At 45.1% G+C, this 20,650-nt stretch overlaps 1 protein-coding gene and 1 long non-coding RNA gene across 5 annotated transcripts in view; one reads left to right on the top strand and one right to left on the bottom strand.

Moving 5' to 3' along the window:
• The window catches only part of LOC119140795 (protein ERGIC-53-like), a 39,246-nt gene extending 33,328 nt beyond the window's left edge, over nt 1-5,918 (bottom strand). For all 4 annotated transcript variants that reach the window (XR_005101720.1, XM_037372393.1, XM_037372392.1 and 1 more), the window contains exon 1: nt 5,687-5,918. Coding sequence is in view for 3 of the 4 variants with exons in the window: in XM_037372393.1 (XP_037228290.1) it covers nt 5,687-5,903 (217 nt within the window). In the remaining variant the exon portion in view is untranslated. The remainder of the gene's footprint in view (nt 1-5,686) is intronic.
• An 8,278-nt stretch (nt 5,919-14,196) lies between these two features.
• On the top strand, nt 14,197-17,100 carry LOC119140812. Its single transcript, XR_005101727.1, has 2 exons — nt 14,197-15,058; nt 16,217-17,100. It is a non-coding gene; the product is annotated as an uncharacterized LOC119140812 (long non-coding RNA).
• Nucleotides 17,101-20,650: the final 3,550 nt, after the last annotated feature.

Raw genomic sequence — 20,650 nt, 5'->3', positions numbered from 1 at the left:
AAAAAAAAGTGCTTCAGATGTCCCCTACAAGAAATGGGTTTCTGCCTTGACCTAGCAAACATCTCTGTGCTTAAAGAGAAGCCTTTTTGCCTTGATGGAGATAATTTATTCTGTATTCTGTATTTATGCTGTATTCTGAATGTGGAAATTGGTTGGGACTAGGAGGCTGGCTTAAAGGCATTTTGCAAACGGGATTATTATTTTTGATCATTATTGTAATAAGTTTTTTTTGATCAAAACCAGCCAAAATTATTTGTAAGCATTAGGCATATCTGAAGAGAATGCCTTTATTTGAATCAGCAGTTAAGGTGTAGTTTAGTCTGAGGCTGTGGTTTTATCTGCTTCTGGTGAATTTTTGAAGTGATGAAATCAGAGATACAAGGTATACTAAGAGTTATGAGGTAATAAGGTAATAATCTAAGTAAGGCTGCTGTCTTTTATATCTACAAGTGCAATATGCTTTTATGTAGCAGAGAGAAACTTTGACAATAATGTTGCTTGAGCGAGATGTGCATGTGACAACTTGGGAAAAGGGATATCACAACTGGAGTGCAACAGTGTTTCTACGTCTGGCAGAGTGAAATCTTTCAAGACCTGAGTTTAGACAGTCTAAAATAAATTGTTAGCATTCAGAAAACCCATCTTAGGCCTCTTTTGCTTACATAGTGTTATGGAAGTCAACTGCTATTGTAGAGAATTAATGATTTTTTAATACATATTAACGAATACTACTATTTTAACTTGAGGCAGTTGAGTGAGAAATACTCACGTGTAGCATTTGAGGGAATGTCAGCATAAATCGCACTTACAGTAAGACTGCATTTTTAATTACTGTACTCGTTAAGATTCGATGATGCCATAAGGCTAAGGCCTTTTATCACAGATCGGTTCTGAACTAAAAGGTGTGTGCACATGTAGATATGCACATTTGTGTTATTTTCCTTAATTGGCTACAAAATAATATAATTAGGTTGGGGACTAGATCTTGGGAATTTGTCTATTATACTTCTGTTTGTTAAGGAACGTGCATAACACACAGCACCCATGTAGGCTTGGCTTGTGGCACAGTTGTCAAATTTAGCATAGACATTCAGACAGATAAGCAACGTACTCTTCCTGTGTGTATCACCTACAAGCCATTATGGCTTAGTGTGTAAATCTGTATGTAACTATTGAAAAATCCCCTTATGAATGTATATAGCTTAGAACTAATTTTTTCCCTTTGTTAATTCTTTGATATCAATGAGGAATTCTTCAGAAACTGTATGGACTGGTTGGTTGCATAAGGGCAGTTGTTATTTGGACAGAAAATTGTTAATGGTCAGGGATTTTCCACTAAAATATTTGCAAATATTCCTAGTCAAACATCAGTTTGGTTTCTTTTGGGGTTTTGAGCTTGCATTAGTCCATGTTCAGAACTTTAAAATTACCTTTGAATTTTTTAAACTTTTTATATCACTGGAACAGAAAGAGCATCTAAATTAAAGCGTCAAGCTAACTTTATTTTTCAAGTATTTCAGGAATTATACTTCTGAACTGAGATTTTATAAGTTGGCTGTGTATTTTCCTGTGTTAAAACGCTGTTATTGAAAATGGTCAACCAAGCCTGTGTCGCCCAAAATAAAAACGGGGGAATTGTGGATAACTGGCTAGCTGAAAAGGGTCACATAGACATAGTCCAGCTGGCTGGACAAAAATGCACATCGCTCTCAGCTTATCTGAAGTAAAGCAAAATACACTGTCCTTGGCTGTCCTTGTTACACAGTAACAGGAAGATTTTGGTGGGAAAAGAATGTTGCAGGTGGGAACAGAAAACTACAGAAGAGAAACTAGGGGCGGGCTTGGTATTTAGGCAACTAACCAATAATGAGCTTAACTTTTGTAATATGTATGAGCTAATTATAACAAGGCATAAAAGGTGACTGTAAGGGACAATAAACGAAGTCTGCTGATCACTCATATTGAGTGACTGTGTCTTCCCTCCGTCGCGACATCTTCCGTTCTCTCATCTGCTTTCCCTTACCTCCCTTATCTTTCTTTTTTACTTTCTCCAGTGTATTTATCTGCCTCCTGACAACAGGCCTTCCCTCAGCAGCTGAACTTGTGTTCAGATACTTAATTGTTTCTCCAATGCAATACCACTGTCAGTCTCAATGGGGAGGACAATATAAGGAATGATCCTTAAAGCATCAGCTGATGGATGGAGAACCACCCAGAAAATTTTCATCACAAGTATGTGTACTGCATGCTTTTCCCATTTAATTTTTATATGTCAGCAGGAAGGAGTTCTCAATGATTTTAGTACCCAGAGAAATAACCAGTCAGATAAAAGCTCCCTTTAATTTAGTTTTATTGGGAACAATAGCCCATAGAAGGAAGAAATGTTCAGAATTCAAGGGAAACACACTCATACCATCCTGGTCAAATGACTGGCCAGGTCCAAGGATTTAGGATGTTAGGGCTCCCAACACAGAAAACACACAGCATGGCCGACTGGGCTGCCCCAGCCTTCCCCATCGCTGCACTGGCCTGCCACATGAGTCCCCACAGGAAGATTCCAGAGTCCATCCCCAACTTTCCTTGGCCAGCCACACTTGTACACCCTACCCCTGCTCAGCTGATCCCACTTAGACTCAGGCTGTATTTTTCCTGATTGCATTCAAAGCCCACATCTTCCATTTGCAGCTGATTCCCACTGACCTTGGCTACATCTCCCTGATCTTTCTTCAGTCACACTGAAAGCTACAAAGCCTGTTTCAGCCTACATAGCAACTATTTTAGTATGGGTTCACACAGCTCATATTTTTAGCATCAAGTATGGCCTAAAGGACGGAGAGATGTCTTAGTTCTTTCAGCATTAAAAAAAGAAAGAGGTCACACGCATTTCCCAACATTGCATTTTTATTCTCTGTTACCAGAATCGTTTTAGTGAACATAACTGATCTTGCATCAAAGGAGCCCCTTCTCGCCTTTCTCTCAGATGCTGCTTGCTCCTTCTAGAGTGCCAAGCTTGTGACTAGTGGTACCTGCAGTATCCCATAGAACTGGACCCCTAAGCTGTCAAGCATGTTCCTTATTAGTAGTATGCACATTAGTTTCCAACCATCACAACCCAAAGGAGTAGTAGGCTCTAACAGTAGTGCCCTGCCTGATGCTGTACTTGAACTCTGGAGAAGGCAGTAGCCCACACACAAGCACTGCCTCAGCTTATGAAGTACAGCCCTGCTGGGCATAGCCAATGAGTATGAACAGAAGGTGGGGCCAGAAAAATCAGGTGTCTTTTGCTTTGTGCACTCTGCTGACATTATGCTGTTTCTCTTGCTTTCATCAATTTCAGGCCACCCGATCCCTATGCCTTCCTTTAAATCCAGTGAGTCTGGCTCACTGCATTGCCATCAGTCCTGTAGCTTTTCCAGTTGCTCGCTGTGCTTGTGGTGTCTCGGGCCACAGCACGCGGCATGCAGCTGGTGGCCTAATGCACCTGCAGCCTAGACAGAACAGGGGCCTGAAAGGACAGGGGTGAAAACCTGTCCACCCTTCCCCAGGAAGGATTCTTTCCAACTTTTGTGTATTTTCAGAGCCTTCAGTGATACTTTTAAGGTATTTGTTCTGGAAACAGCAATTTTTCACTTTCAGAGGTTGCAGGTGAGATGAGGAGGGTGTTTAAGGCACCTTTAGTCCTCTTATTAGCAGGGCTGATGAGATATGCCATCCCATGGGCTCAGGTAACTGGTTCCTACCTTCCCCCCTTCTCAGGTGTGGAAGGGCTGCATTCATTCCCTGCATGTGCCCCTAAGCTGTAGCTGATGAAGCAGCAGACAGCATCATGAAGCCACCACTCAGCTGTGAACACGAGGAGCTGGGAAGGACCCCAGCCCTCTTGCCTCTTTGTTCTTTAATAATAGGATCACCTTCACATTCAGAAAATGAAGGTCACACCTATTTAAGCTGGTGCACAATTGGCTGTGCTCGTTAGGAAGGGAGGGAGCCTGGGAAGCATCATTCCCAACAGCAGCAAGGCAAAAAGTGGAGGGGAAAGTGGAAAAAGGGTAGAACCTGTTTAAGGATTACATCTGAGCATGCACGGCATGCAATTTCACAACTCTTGTCACGCTGGCTTGTGGTAAACCAGAAGCTGTTAATCCCATGGGAAACAAAGGAAACCCGAGGGACTACCTCCTGCAAGCATTCTGTAAGAGCATAGCAGGCAGCAGGAACAGGAGTGCAGATCTCTCTGGGCACAATAATACCTACCTTGGAAAACACATGAAGATTTTCAAGTGCATGAATCACAAAAGGAAAAAAAAATATATATATTTGCTCAATTAGCCTTAAGGGATCCAAAGTTGGGGTTTTTTTTCAGCTCTGCATCTTTTGGGACTTCTTAAAGCAGGGAGCTCTGCTCTGTTGCCTATTTTATGGGTGGATGGCTCTCGGAACACGTTTAGAGGAATTAATTGTAACTATGTTAACTTGGAAATTTCTTTCTACCAGCCAGCAAGAAATCCCTCGTTTTCATGGCAACGGAAAGGAAAGCAAGTGACCATGCATTACAGTGAAAGGAATCCGGTTTAGAATGTGAATGGGGGTACAAATTACCAAGCGTAAACACATACCCAAGTAATTGGCTGTTTGCGAACTAATAAATTTTGTCAAGAAAGGAAAGGGAAAAAAAAAAACACAACCAGAAGTGAGGGACTGTCTATTTCTCTTCAGCATCAACAGACCATCTGAGTTCTTTTGATAAAAGGTGTATTGTCTTTTTGAGCTGACTGTAGATTTTAATAGTTTCAGCTCCACTTTCTTCTTTTTGTCCACTATGAAACTGCACAGCAGAGAAGTCTTGGAATAATTTTGAGTATTGCCTGGTAGTACTGTGTCCGTGACAGAGAAGACAAATTTGTCATCATTGGGCAAGCTCTTCCTGGAGCCACGAAGGTATCACTTGTAAAACACGCAGCCTAGCAGGTACTGAAAAAGCATTCTGTGCCCACATGCCTGGGTAGACTATGCATAAACAAATTCAGAAACGGCAGGAGACTGTTTAACACAGGCATTTGTAGTGTCATTTTCAAAAAGCTTGCAGGTCTGTTTTTGTGTATTGCCAGGGAACATCAACAACAGACCAGATACTCTCTGTACTCCCCCTAGTAGGGCTCTAAGTACTTTCAGTATAGCAGGGAACTTCAGCGGTGGTGCAGGAATGCGCGAGGGAGGCAGCCCACCTACAGAGCGTGGGTGATGTCCAGAGAGAGTACCTGATGTCACTCCAAACCTTTTTTAGGAAATGGATACGGGTATGGCAAAACTAGGACTTCTGGATCCAGTTGTAGTAGCAGCAGGTTTAAGGCTATATACGCTAATCACAATAATTTGCATAAAAGCTGGCAAAAAAAAAAAAGTCGAACTATGAAAGCATTTTAAAAACAGTCATCCTTTTCTTCATGGGCTCCAAAATATTCAGGGTGTTTCTGCATCCGAGTTCTAATTGAAAACATTGTGAAAGTTATTAATTACATACCCAAAATAACTATCTATACTAAGAACATTTTCAAAACACAAAATTACCAAAAGACTAAGCATTCTAACACTTTCAAAGGCAGTGCTTTACAGGTCTGTTTTTCAGCGCAGGCCCGTGTGTTGGAAACGGGGCCACCGAGGAGCGTCCCCCGATACCCGCCAGTACCTTCAGGCCGGCCATGGCCGTAGTCGCCGGAGCGCGGTGGCAGACGCCTCACCGATGGTCTCGGTGCTCCCCCCCGCCGCCGCGGCGCGCTGCCGGTGCCAGCCCCTGCCTTGCACCGAGCGCGCGTGCGGGCGATGGCTGCCGGCCGGGCCAGGGCCCGGTGCCGCCGCACAGCGCTTCTCCCGCCGGGGGTGGCGGCTGCGGGACTGGCGCCCATGCTCAGTCTGCGTCCGACCAGCGCGCACCTCGATTTAAAAGCAAAGGTACTAAATTGCTGGCGAGGAGACACCTCCCCGGGCCCGCGCCCGGGAGCGGGCATAGGCCTCGCCTCGGCCGCCTCTGCGTGGAGCGGAAACCGGAGCCGGGCCGGCTTCGCGCCCGCACCGCCCCCCACTTTTCCCGGCAGAGGGCCGGGCCGGGGGCAGGCACCATTGCCCAGGCGGAGCGCAGAGCTCTTTAACCCTGCCGGTGTACGGCAGCACGGCTGCAGGCAGCGGCCGCAGCAGAACGCCCCGTGACTCCCGGCGCAGCCCCTCTTGTCACAGAACTCAGCCCCGCACTACCGTTCACCGGCATCCAGCCATCTCCCCTCACGGTTTCGCTCGCACCCAGCACCGGGTGGGCGGGCTGGGTTTGGTTTTGTGAGGCAGGCGGGAAGACGGGCAGGCAGGTGGGCAGGCTTCCCCCTAAGTCCTCATTAACTCCACTCACGCTGTCTTACTCTGTTTGCTAGTGCTTAAATAGTGCTTTTTTAAAAAAGCAACCAATTAGCACCTCATCAGCTCCAATTAGAGGAGACAAAAGCAGTGTAAAGATAATTCAATGAGAGGGAGTGGCATAACACCGTGTAATCACTTAAGACAGCAGTGAGCATTTACTGTGTTGGCTGTGCCGGGCCTATTCACCTTCTTTTCTTCTCTGTGGATGCAGCATTTAAGACATTTTTTTTTGTTGTTTTCCCCCCTCCCCTTTCTTCTTCTTCTTTTTCCCTCCTGGGAAGCTGGGTCTCCCAGGAGTCTCAAGAGTCCCTCATTCAGGGCTACCTGTTTACAGCTCACGGAACAGAAGGACCTAAACAATCCTATATTGTATGCCTAGTGCTTCCTTAAACTTAGGCCTCCACAATGGCGTGTTTTCAGAAGCTGTGCAGAGTAAGTTAAAGGCTGGCTTTATACTCATTAAGTGTTCTGCTTGTACTGTCTTCTAATTACATGGCAGGGCAACAATGTATTTTTTTTTTTTCAATGGAGTTCTTTGGAGCAGTTAATTTGGTGCCTGTACTAAATGCCCCAAAACATTAATTAGTGTGGAAGGAACCCTAATTTCCTCGGTGGCTTTCCTCTCCATTTACTTCCCTTGTTTTCACATAGGCTTGGATGAGCCTCTATAATGAAATTACCTCATTAATGCCTTTATTCTTGCAGAGTAACTCATTCAAGATCTACCATTTAGTTTTGATTTAATGCTGTCAAAAGCAAAAGGTGCATTCATGTCTTTGATTAGTGATTTTTTTTTTTTTCTCTAAAGAGTGGACAGATTTAAATTATTAAGATGGCAAGTAGTGAGTTATAATTGGATACAAGCAGCTCTTCAGTGAATATTAAATGCTTTCAAAGCCTGGCCTATGTGGTCTGTTGACTATTAACTGTGTCCAGTGAGTTATTCTGTGGGTTTTGAATTAACGGCACATTAGCTACTGTAAAGCAAATTAAGTTTAATTTTGTTTATAAACCCCGTGCAGTTGCATTTATCAACATGACATTTAGTTGTAGCAGAGTTCATTTTTTCCCATTATCCTATATTGACCTCATTGCCTGGTTAGTACCGCTAACGCAGGGTCTCATCTTGTACTTCACAAAGTCTAGCTGGGGACTTGCCTATGTATTACCAGTAGGATAAGGACTTTTATTTGCAAGAACTACTACTATCAAATGGGAACAACCTTAGCTGCTTTTGACCATGCTGATTATTTGCTTGTAGAGTACACTGGCACAAAGTATGTCTGCTGTTAAGGGTGAATATGCAGTTACAAATCATTCTGATACCAGCAACTGAGCAGGCAGGATTTAACATCTGATCCTTGATATTTAACTCTTGCTCTTCTCCTTCATTTGCAACTTACATCACAAAATATGAGATGTATTGTGGAGAAACATGTATGTCAGAAGACTTGAGCAACCTCTAGTCTGCTTGGCATGTACGTGTTGCAGTTTATTGTGTGGCTGCAGTGCTGGCAGAGGTCAAAAATCAGTCACATAACATGGGGACAGGACTTCTGGAGGGCTCTAATGTAACCCTCAACTCAAAGCAGGCACGTTCACACCAGCTTGCTCACAGTCTTCTCCAGCTGCCCAGGACATTTAAGTTTTGAGCATCTCCAAGGATGGAGATCCCACAACCTCTGCCCTCTGTTCCAGTGTTTACCCACATCCATGGTGATGTTTTCCTTATGTAATTATAAGGAAATTATTCTATTTTCAATGAAGGTATTAAATATGATAATTTGATATGATAATGTTTTATAAATAACAAATCATAACTTTGTATTACATATTATACAATACATATTTTATATATTTAGTGCATATTATATATACTTGTACAATATATTATACACTTATGTGATTATTTCATTATGTTAACTTAAATAATACAATAAGATTATATTTTATAAATCTGTTATAAGAGTGTGCAGGTTACCTTTCCCAGGTTACTCTATACTTTCCTTATAGAGTATGTATATTCAGGTCTCGCCTTGTGTGGAATGAGGACATGGCTGGGATGGCTGTTGGTGGCTCAGGAAAGGGAGAAAGGAAGCACAGGTATGAACCCTGCACTGTCATGCAAAAAAATCCCTTCTGTTGCCATGCTTTGCAGCACTTTGGTATTGTATTGTTTGAGCTTTTGGTTCAGATCGACTACATCTGTAGTCCAAATGGAACAGTGCAAGGAACTGCTTTTTGCCATGAGTCCATGCAGCACAGACTGGACATGTCCCCATTATCTGACTCCTAACTCTGGGTTTTGCTGGGTTTCATGTGAGGACCATCTGGCCCTAAGATGTGGAAGACACCACAGCTTTTTTTGCATGTGTGTTTTTCCAATTCAGAGCGCCTGAGATGGAGAAAGCACTGTAAGCTTCGAGAGTGTGTGTTGCCTGTTGCGCAGCATGATGTTAGGGTGTATACTGTGTTTTGAAGTGTAGAACCCACAGGGAAGGCTGTAAAGGGTTCAGGGAACCAGTTCTGATACTGTCTCATCTGTCCTGTTTGTTGTCAGTGATCCCCAGTGTGTGCTATTGCTCCATGGTATGCCAAAGCCCTCATAAATTGCTACATAGCAGGGGCCAACCTGTGCTAGCAGTTACACAAGTATGAGTGACCGGGGACCAAATGCTGAGCTAGCTCTCTGGCTTTAGCTTATTTTGCAGTGAGAACATGCCATAAAGTCCTATTTCTGTTCTAGGTCAGGTAAGAATAGTGTGGGTGGCTTGTGAAGAGCTGGCTTAAGTCCAATCATTATCTGGATACTAACTGTTTCTTTGTGCCATATGCATAGCCTGGTCCAGGGAGTTTTCTCAGTGTAATGTGCACTGTCAAACCTGGGCTTCTCCTAACATCCAACAGCATTCTTCCCCAGGTGCCTCTCAGTTCAGTGACTGAAATGTATGCTCAAGAAGTGAGGTAGCCAGTCCAAATTCTCTCGTCTTCAGGAAGTAGGAACTTTTCAAATCACAACACCATGTCTTTCTAGGAGAAAGGGGAAGGAACAGTTCTTGCTGTCTACTTCTTTCCCTCTGAAACATGGCATTGTGCAGAAAAGAAACATCAGAGAGAGCAGACAAGACCCTCAGGCTGGGAGCTAGAGCTGTGTTTGGTCTCTGCTCCAAGAACTGTCCCCGTATTCTATGCTTGTGTGATTATTTAGCAAATTAATAAGGTAGTGGGAACAGAGACAAGGAACCAGGAGTCCTCCAAGGTGACCATCCTTGCTGCAGGGCATCATGATCATAGGAGTCACTAAAGAGCTCAACTTCTGCTCCTTCTACTCTGGGGAGTATCAGATTGTAGAGAGCAATTAGAGAGCCAGTTCACCAAAAGAGCAAGTTGTATGTGGTGAACCCGGGGCAAAACTGAGTGGCTACAGATAGTGGCTCAGTGGAAAACTGGGCTTGGTCTGGGTGGTGATCCCAAGCCTTATTTTCCCTAGCCCGAAGACACTGTAGGACACAGGGGTGTAACCTCTGGTGGATGCCCGTGCTTATGCTTAGGTAGACGAAAGGAAGCACTAGGTACAAGCAGCAAGAATCACAACCAAAAAAACGCAAGGATCAGTTGAGGTAACAGTTCAAACACATTTTCATTCCTCAGCGAGTATGGAACAAAAAGAAACAGTAGCATCTGGGTTTATGGGCCAGACTTAAGGAGAGAAATGAGGGAGAGGTGTATACAGGGTAAGAGGCCATCAGAGCTCTCAGGCCACAGGCTGGGCACAGGGGTCTTTGGGAAACTTGTGCTGCCCAGGAGAGATGAAAGCATAGCAGAGTTGGCCTGGGCCTGTCCTTGGTGGCCCACAGCACACACACTTTGAGAGAAATGTGCAGGCAGCACTTCACAGACATGGTGTGTTTGGCAGCAGTGGCATGCTTCTTGACAGCTGCCATTTGCTCCCACCACCTTTGCAGCATTAAACTGATTGTGGGACCAGGAAATGAGTTAGGTTAAAAATAGCACCCCGGACTCCCCCTTTCATTGACAGGTTAGTTTTAAATTCCTTGTAGGAGTTCATTGCACTTTCCCCTATCCATTTACTGGCATGGCTGGGCAGGGGGAACCAGAAAGAGCGGCAGAGAAGGATGAGACGGGCTGAAGGCATCTTAGCCATTGATGGAAATGCTAATCTCTCCTTGAGTAGGAGACAGTGTAAACCTGCTTTAAGGAAGGACACACACCCGAGGAGCATGTCTTTGCCATCCATTTATCAAGAAGGATTCTTAGCATAGGCAGTCAGTTGCAAACCAGAGAATTAACTACCTGCTGATGAGTGATTACTGGTCAGAGGTCTTAAACTCCAGACGGGTATTTGTTGAACTAGCATAGCTCGCGCAGATGAGTCTGTGGTGCAAGAGTGCCCCCTTTTGCTCTGAGACTTTCAGAACTGTAAGGGACTTGTGCACAGAAGAAAGGCTTCACAGCACTGAAAGATGACTTTTACAGTGGAGAAAAGCGGCATGTAGCAGGCGAGGCCGAAGAAGCCAGAAGGGCAAGTTACAAAGCACTGACACTGGAAGAACAGCCCAAGGATAGTCAAGAGACACATACAACCATAGGACAGGAAGGTGAACAGGCAGAACCTCTTTCTGCATTACTCTGGCCATAAAAATGGCCAAAGTGTAATAGCAGGCTGTAGGGTAATGCATTGCTCAGGTGTAGCAGAGTCTGAGAAGAGATGAAAGATTTATCTCGCATAGTGTAAGAACGCAAGAAATATCACTGGGTCTGATGAAGCTAGGCACTCTGTCTGATGGGACAACTGGCAGTTCTGCCTGTGGGAGCACATACTGCTCTCTACAGCCCAGTTCCTTGTCTTCCCCATCCTCCAGATTAAGGTGTCGGGAAGTGGGCAGGGATAGCTGCTCCCTGCGGGAAGGGAGCAAGGAGCTGTGAGGACAGTGATGTGTAGGACGGCTGGGGATCCTATCACTGAGGTATCTCACCACTGCGGTGGGCAATGGGAGTTCAATACACCACCAAATTTCTGTACGGTCCTCAGGAAAGGGGAAAAAACCCAAACATCCACAATGAATGAATAACTGTGTGCAGTCTGCTTTTCACTCTCTGGATCATAAGAACAGTTCTGCTTGGATACATTTCATCTACCTCTCCCTGCCTTCCACTTACTTAGATGGTGCCCTTAAAGGCTTCTAAAGTCAGATCAATTTCTGCCCTGGCAAAATCCTTCCTTCTTGCCTGTTGGAACCCTGGGTACAATTTATGCTGCATCCTGCATGTGGTCCCTGCACTGGTGAGCTCCTTTGTATGACCTGGGGCTATGCAGAATACCTGGTCAAATCTTTAATTCAGTTTGATCAAAAGAGTGAACGGCCATGCATTTGCTGTGAATAGCACAAATATTTGAATTCAAGTATGTCAACAGCAATTGATTGAAACCTTCCTAATGAAGGTCTGTGGGAACTAAAGGTAGATGAAAAGAAGAGGGAAGGAGTCTTTGTAGGGCTAAGTTAGGGCATTAAGACAACCCTGCTTCTTGTAAGTGGGTCAGCTGTGTTCTACAAAGGGCCAGCACTGTGCATACACTAGTATTCTGCTCAGCCCCTGCATCACAGTAACAGTGAGTGGTTGTGGTGAGATACCTGTATCTATATCCTGATATCTCTATCTATATCCCGTTTTCCTTGTCACATGCTGGTGTTTTCCTCCTTGCCATCACCGCTGTGCTCCAGAGCTCTCCCTGCCTTTTCACAGCCTGTGCATCCTGGAATGCTCCCTTGAGCTTTTGGCAAGATGCCCTCAGGGCATGCCTCTGCTGTCCCAGCAGCCCAAGTTCTCTGTGGGATGCAGCTGTGGACCAAAGGCCTGGGGCTGACAAGTTTCTGGAGTGTGCCCAGCAGGACTATTGGTGATGATGCCCATGTCCCAGGGGCTGCAGCTATGGGCCAGGGGCTGCTAAGCTGAGCCACCACAAGCCTGACAGTCACATTGCTGCAGTGGGGTAATGTGATGCAAGTCGAGGCGGACTGAAAAAAACACTATGTCTGCGTGGCTGGGTTCTGGCAAAATGGCCTTTATTGTTTATACAAACTATTTATATATCTTAGACAGTACAGGTGTCAGACCCTGATAGGTTTTTGTGTCCTTCTTCTTGCTCGCTATTTGCTGTTGCTGTAGGTGCCCGTATGCTGTGGTTCTAAGTTCCGGTTCTTCACACCCTGTTTACAGACCTGACAATTTGTGGCTGTCGTAAAGGTACATGGCTAAGTCTTTGAAGTCAGCTAACTTGTCTGCAGACCCGCTGCAGACCCCAACAGGGTAAGGCAAGACCAGGCCATTGCTGAGCATCACATGCTGAAACTGGGGCGGTGAGTGGGGGTCAGTAGGGCCAGGGGGGTCCATGCAGCCAGAAGCATCCCATGGAAGGTGACACAGAGGGGAAGCGGGAGGCTTGGGCACGCAGCAATGGGGTCCAGGAGGACCTGGAAGGGCTGAGAAGGGGTGTGTGTGGCGTTGGGGTTACAGGTGGCCTAGAACCTGAGGGGATGGGGGAAGGTGGATGCAGAGAGACAGTGGGAAGGCTGCAGGCTGACGTGTGGGGCTGCCTGCATGCTGGAGCTTGTCATCACCTGTGAGCGGTGCTGGGGAGGTGCCAGGGCAGTGGTGGGCCTTGCCAAAGGGCCTCCCAGGGAAAGTCCCGCTGTGTGTGTGTGGGGTGTGTGTGGGGTGGGGCTGGATGGCTCCTAGGAGAGAATGAATCCAGAAGGAATAGAGGTAAATGAGTACGGACAAACTGCTGCAAAGGTAAATGGAATTCTATTTGATTTATTATCACAAGAAAAACTGCTAAAGAGGTAGTAGGCAAGGAGGTGAAATACCTTTTTGACACCCCTTCCAATTGTTTTAGCTGGGAAAATTGCATGGGGAAGATTCGTAATTTCTCCTAATTCACCTATATCATTATTAGGGAGAGACCTGTTGCAGGAATGTAGTACTCTGGTATCTCTAGCACCTGATGGGATTTGCTTAATCCTTATGGGTTCTGAAACTGTGCATGTTTTAAAAAATAAAAAACCTCATTTTGAAATACCATTAGGATTGGAAGCACTTCCCTGGGAATTGTGGATTACCTCAAGTGAGGATGTGAGCTTATTGCTGAGCCCGTGGTAATGAAAACAAAAGGAGGGACTCCCCCTCCATTAAACAGTGTCCTATTGTTGCAGAAACAATCCCAAGCATTCAAAAACAACTTGAATTTTTCCTGAAAAAAGAGGAGTTCTCAGAGAATGCCAAAGCCTTTATAATACCCCAAATTTACCTGTAAGTAAGCACAGAATAGATGAAGATGGGGATCCAGAGTATAGATTTGCTTAGGATCTCTGTGTGGTGAATGAGCATGTTACCTCACCCGATAATTCCAGAGCCTAATTTAATACTTACTCAGATACCACCATGGGCAAACCCTTCTAACGATCTTAAAGACTTAATTTTTCCGGGACATTCTACTTTGGTTCAATATGTGGACAATCTTTCTAGCTAGTCATACAGAAGAAGAATGTGTGAGAGACACTGAATACCTATGTATACGACTTGCAAAAAAGGAGTGCCATGCATCAATATCCAAATGACAACTTTGTCTACGACAGCTTATTGTTCTTGTACTCTAGATCCAGTAATTAAAGGAACTCCCCTTTTGTATACAGGCTATAGCAACTGCTGCTGAGTTAGTGGAAAGAACTCAGACTACTGTCCTGTGACACCCCCTGACAGTATGTGTACCCCACGAAGTGAAAATACTTCTGAAACAATGTACAGAAAAAGCGCTTTCTCCATAAAGGGCACATCAATATGAAGTAGTGCTTTTACCTGCAGACAATGTGAGACTTGAAAGATGTAATAGCCTTCATCCAGCTACCTTAATGCCACTGGCTACAGAGGGAGAAAAAGATGATCACGATTGTGAACAAGGGGTAACCGCAATGAGTAAGCAGCAAGACAATTTAACAAATCAATCTTTAGGTAATCCAGATTTGAGTTTTTTTACAGATGGATCATCATACTGTGAAAACGGCTGGTGCTGTACTGGATACACAGTTACCACAGAGATTCAAGTTTTATTGGCTGGACCTTTACCTCCCAATCTAGGTGCACAAGGTGCAGAAGTTGTTTGCTGTCATTGAGGCTGCAAAATTTGCACTTGGACTGCAAGTTAACCTTTACACAGACTCTCAGTATGCATTTGGAGCTTGTCATGCTACAGGTATGCTATGGAAGGAGTGTGGGTTTCTTACCTCCTCAGGTAAGACCACAGCACATGGAACTTCAACTGAAGAATTATTAGAGGCAATGCAAGTGCCCAGGGCACAAATTCGCAGTGATTTATGTAAAGGCTCATACCAACTGCCAAGACAATGTATCTTGAGGAAATGCATTGGCTGATCAAGCAGCAAAAGCTGCTGCATGGCAAGTGATTTGAGCAGTGACTCTTGATTCTGACTGAACAGGATAAGGCTGAACTCCCAGATGTAACTCGTCTCTACGAAGATCTACCCAAAGAAGAAACGCAAACCTGGGAGAAACTGGGAGCAGAACAATGCAAGGGACAGTGGCTATTAGGAAGTAAACCACTACTTCCAAAGAGGTATTTATTACCTATCACTCGCTGGCAGCATGATAGATTTCAGAGAGGGCCAGAAAGTATTGCTCTTAAAATCCAATGATTGTGGGCAACCCCTGGAATTTATGCAGCAGCCAAATTTGTGAGAGTGGTTGGCTATGTAAAGAATCTGTCTCTTTAAGAATGAAGACACTGCTGGGAAAGCCACCTCCAGCAACAAAGTATCCTTTACAAAACCTTCAGACTGATTATGCTGAAATACCTAAAGTAATGGGGTTCACATTTTGTTGTTTTTGATCAATTGTCAGGGTGGGTGGAGATAATGATGACCCCACTTTATTGAGACGAAGGATGGCTGATGCTAACTAGTCATGTCCAGTGGAAGCCTGTGGGAGTTAACATGGCTATAGAGAGTTCTTTAATCCAGTGCTTGGTGGCACAGACTGCTTTAATTTTGACTTAAATGAGACCAGGCACTTGGAATGCAAACTGCAGAGATGTTCCACTTACAAGCAAAGCATCTGGCATTTTCACTTTTTAAAAAAACTGAACAGGCAGTATAAATGTGTTTTGCATTCCTTTCTGATTCTCCTCCCCACGCCTCTGGGTGGTGTTGGGGGGTGTGGGCTGGGTGGGGGTGGTGAGTGAGCAGCTAGGTGGTGTTTGGTTGCTGGCCGGGGTTAAACCACGACAGTATTTTTTGGAGCCCAACGTGGGGCGTCAAAGGGTTGAGATAACGACAGGTCCAATCGGACTGTGTTAGGTTAAATTGTTTGCAGTAGTCATTGTATTAAATTAATAGTAATTGGCTACAATGCTGGCTTATCTGTTTTTGAATTTGCTGCCCAATCTTTAAATCCTGGTAGGCTGACAAATGGGACAAGCTGGTTAGAGGAATGAACCTCTCTCCAGGGAAGGCTCCACTGACCTGACCTTTAAGCCTAAGCTATCATCTTACTGCATTTACTTTGTGTTAATGCGTACCTAATAAATACATTTCAGTTGATTTATCAGTTACAAGTTGGAGTAAGTGGTCCTTGGCTGTACATAAACCTCTCTTCTGCTTTTTTAATGTGTTATGTGTTATGACTTACTGTTGTACTTCAGTACAAACCGGGAACGATTCTGGTAGTGTTGCAATCTACTGGTAATACTGCGTTGTCTTTTCTTGTCTGTGAACAGAAGGGAATCAAGCCGACTGTCGCTGTTCTGCCAGGCAGGGTGGACACCTGAACAGCTTCAGTCTCAATGCCCAAGCCTGGGCCCAGCCCAAGAAATGACTGGCTGCTTAAATAACTTGGCTGTAAGGTATTAACTGGTTGTGTGGGAAGGTGCCTAAACAATACTGTCTGTTCTTTGTTTCGGTATGTCTCATCTATAATGGATTCTTAAACGTTGGGTGTTGCAGGAGGCTTGGAGAGGCTGTGTTGGTCCCTGGCCAGCAGGCCGTGCCCTGTGGCAGGGGCTGGGGTCTGCGGGTGGGCAGAGCTGCGGTGTGCAGGGGCGCAGCCCCGTCCCCCGCTGAGTCACTCTGCCGGCTGCTCCGGGGAGGCTGCTTTATTGCTTTTGTATTCCTCTTGCTGAGAGGCAATGTTTTACTTTTGTTCTCATGAGATGTTGTCACATTAGCTTTAGGCCCATTTCCCACTTACTGATTAAACCTGGTCTGTGAAGGACTGGGGATGCCCTTCTCTCACCCCTGCCATGATGTCACATGCAGCTTTTGTATGTGAAGTCTCTGCTCTGTCATCCAATTTTTGAATGAAGCTACTAAGCAGACTAAAGCCCAAGATTGACCCCTGTTCAAATACCTGTCTTGTTTGACAGTCAACCGTTGAGAATTTGGCTCCAAGTGCAGTATTTTATACACCCGTTCAAGCCACCCGCTTTATGGTAATTACAGCATGACAGTATTTCCCTAGTTTGCTTATAGGAAAGTTGCATGGAATAGGGTTATGGGTCTTAAAAAGGTTAAGATACAGCCCATCCCCTACTTCCCTCTTCTTCACTTATCCAGTTATCCTCTTAAAGGAATTAGAATGGTATACCACTACTGGCTCTTGGGGGGGAAAAAAAAAAAAGGTGCCTGTTTCCTAGTGCTGTGTTACTTTTTAGGTGCTTGTACATCTGTTTTGGTGTCCCATTACCCTACCCTGTGGTTCATCCTAGTATCTTTTCATATTGAGTCGAGGCCAACCAATGTGTCCCTCACCGCTGCTCCTTTCGCTATAGGAGCAGGCAGATGGGGCAAGTATGAAGCAGCGGTAAAAGTGCTGAGCAGAGGATTTGGTTCTCCCTTTCCCAGCCATCCCTTTGATTTGCTTTGTGACTTACTCCCTGCTCCTTTATTACCTCTTCTTTAAGAAAAGATATGTATTTACCATACTGCCATAATGTGAGTTTAAATGAACCCACAGCTGAATAAAGCAGAACAAACCTAGCACAGATAGTTCTGTCATTCATTGGCATGCTTTAGGCAGGTAAAATGAGAGGAGGTTTACCCCAGAGACCTTTCTTCCCTAGTTGTTCAGCTTCTGGCACCACCACCTATCTATCGTCCACCTCAGCCTACCTTTCATTTCAGGGCTGTGCAGATTGTCAAGGCATATATGTTGTGTGAGGTCCTGATTTTCGAGCCTTGCTTCTTTGGAGGAGATGCCCTTGTCTGCACAAGGGGTGAGGCATGTGTCACTGTAGACCTCCACCAAGAGCTGGACACCTGGCCATCCTGACATGAGGTGTCTTGAAATAGATCCGTATCAGTCATGCCAGTCTATACATGCGCAAGATATTAGGAAGAGCGGTAAGAAAGCAAATGGCAGCGTAGTCATGTATTCTGCACGTGCACACCACACACTGTGGTGTGCACTAAAGCAGCCTTCTGCTTTCAGCCTCCCAGGCAACGTTGCTTGTACAGGACTGTGCCTTTTTGTGATGGTTCCCAGGCTCATTCAGTCTCTTTACTGAGCCTTCTTTTATGGATGGATGTTTTTTCTATCGTAGGTGATAAACAGGGCTTGTATGTAAATCTGGGGTTTGACAGGTAATCTCAGTGGAGCAACAGTAGTGGGTGACAGGTTAACTGAAGCCTGGAAAAGGCAAGAGCACACCTGCGATTTTAGGCAGTGAGGGTTGTAAAGAGGCTGTGTAAGGACACTGGTGATGACTAATATGTTGCCCTCTTGAGATGCAGACTTGTGTGGTTTGCAGCAAAGCAAAATAGCGTGTCAGCACAGGATACGGATGCATTTCCACAAGTCATGACGAACCAAGCTGGTCTGCCTTTACAATTCATTTATCAAAGCATTTCCTGTTCCCATTTTGAGGCTAGAGGCTAATTATAAGTATCACTTCAGGAACACTACATGGTGCTCAGATCAAACTATGTTGCAAAACAAACAAAAAACCCCACCCCCACAAAACCTGAAGAGTATCTGTTTTGGCTTGAAGAGTATTAAGCAACCTGGGAGGACAGCTGGAAACACTTTGCGTATGCCGAAGTAACCAAGAATTTTTGTTGCTGGTTTGGGGAGTATACAGATGTTCATGCAACAAATCAGTCCTCAGTTCAGAACTTAGATGCTAATTTGCCTGGGGGGGGATGACCCTCCTATACTTTTTTTTTATTTAATCAGTGAAAACTGCTAGCTGGGAATTGATTTGGGGGATCGGGTCCAGAAACACCTTTCTCTGAAAGGCAGCAGTAACAGCAGTTCAGTAGAAAGGATAAACAGCTGGATGGTTTGATCCCAAGCATGCTTATAGGTGTCTTCTGACATTGAATATTGGTCTAAGACCCAGATTACTAGAAATGCTGTCCTTCCAGGCTTTAATAATAATCTAAATGTTTCTATAGGTTTTCTATTAATTAGGATACATAGGGGGGTTTGTTGACCATTGAGAAAAAAGTCCAGTGTTTATCAATCTTGCTATGTTGTTGGCCGCTTCAGCTTGCTAGAATTTGCCACTTTTCATTTGAGGGCAGAACTCCATGGCTTTTACGCCTATTCCAAGAATTCACGAGGGAGAATAAAAGGCTGTGTATTGTTTTGGGGTGGTTTTTGTGTTGTTTGGTTTGGTGGGCTGCTTTGGTTGTGATTTTTTTGTTTTGTTTTTTAAAATGGCAACCACCTCAGACACACTGTCATATTTTAGTCTTAGTCACCTCATTTGCTAGCTCTGTGCAAACATGCTGCATTAAAATGACAGTCTCTCTTGGTCTGCCCTTACAGAGCCAAGGCAGTTACGGCTGTGATTCCAAAGAGAGGCTATGTCCTTTATTTCATTTGTTTCCTATTAGCTGTAGCATAGTCACTGGACAGCACTGAAGGATACTTTACTAAATATCCTGTCCTATTTTTATTTACCCGATTGCCTTAACAGCACAGAAACCATTAGGAACAGCCTTCAGCAATAAGTACTTAGACCCTGTTCAGAGCTTTGAGTACAGCCATGTGAGTTATCCGCTCTGTTCCTCTGTGCTGCTTCAAATTACAGTTTTCAGAGTAATTGTGGAGTGTGATCAAGTACATTTTGGAGCAATTTCCAGGCACTGCTTTTGAAGCCTGTGACGAACTGCAAATGTGGAATAACGCCTCCTGCACCGCTCATCTGCATGGGAAGCTGTGGGAGCAGCCTAAGCGAGGGCTGAGGGCAGAAGGCTTGAGGCTTCCACTCCTTGCCTACAGGTAACAAGCCTGGCCCCAACCAGGGACTGGGGCTCTGTGGAGGAGTTTTTCCTGCCTGCCACGTCCAGTTCCCGTAGCCTCTGGGGAGGGATGGTTTCGGCAGCTCCCTCTGTGCTGATGCTGCAGGCAGCAGCTGAACCAGCCGGGCTGGAGCCTATAAAGAGGATCGGAGAAGCGTACTGAGTTTTCTGATGTCCCATCCCAAGCTAGGTGCTCCCTTGTTTTTGGACCAAGGGCTCTGGGGATCTGTGCTGAACTCTTTACAGTTTATTGAGCCTCCTGTGACCAGATGTGGTGATGACCCCGCTTTACTGAGGGGAAGGATGTCTGATGCTAACTAGTCATGTCCAGTGGAAGCCTGTGGGAGTTAACGTGGGCATAGAGAGTTCTTTAATCCAGTGCTTGGTGGCACAGACTGCTTTAATTTTGACTTAAATGAGACCAGGCACTTGGAATGCAAACTGCAGAGATGTTCCACTTACAAGCAAAGCATTTGACGGTTTCACTTTTTTTAAAAAACTGAACAGGCAGTATAAATAAAGGAAGCAAGCTGAACTGTAAAAAAAATAAAATAAAAATCAGTGAAGCTATCAAGGAACTATGTGTACCCTCTAGAACAGGGGTCCTGAAACTTTTTAAACAGGGGGGGGCGGCATGCAGATGAAGTGGCAGGCAGTCATCTGCAGTTGCTTGGTTCCCTTCCCCGCCCCCCCCCCCCAACCCCTGGCAGGGGCAGGGGGGGTCTGTAAATACCGGGGGCCGGACTGAGGACCCTGGGGGGCTGTATCTGGCCCGCGGGCCGTAGTTTGAGGACTCCTGCTCTAGAAATTCAGCTAGCTAACATACCAGTGGGTGAGATTTGTGCATTTTTCTTGGTGGAAAAATATTTCTGCCCTGTGAGCCCTGAGGATGGCTCTGATAGCAGGGA

The sequence above is a fragment of the Falco rusticolus genome, chromosome W (assembly GCF_015220075.1).
Source record: "Falco rusticolus isolate bFalRus1 chromosome W, bFalRus1.pri, whole genome shotgun sequence".
NCBI classification, from domain to species: Eukaryota; Metazoa; Chordata; class Aves; order Falconiformes; family Falconidae; genus Falco; species Falco rusticolus.
Note: the sequence above shows the minus strand (reverse complement) of the source record. Positions and strands in the feature narration are given on the sequence as shown.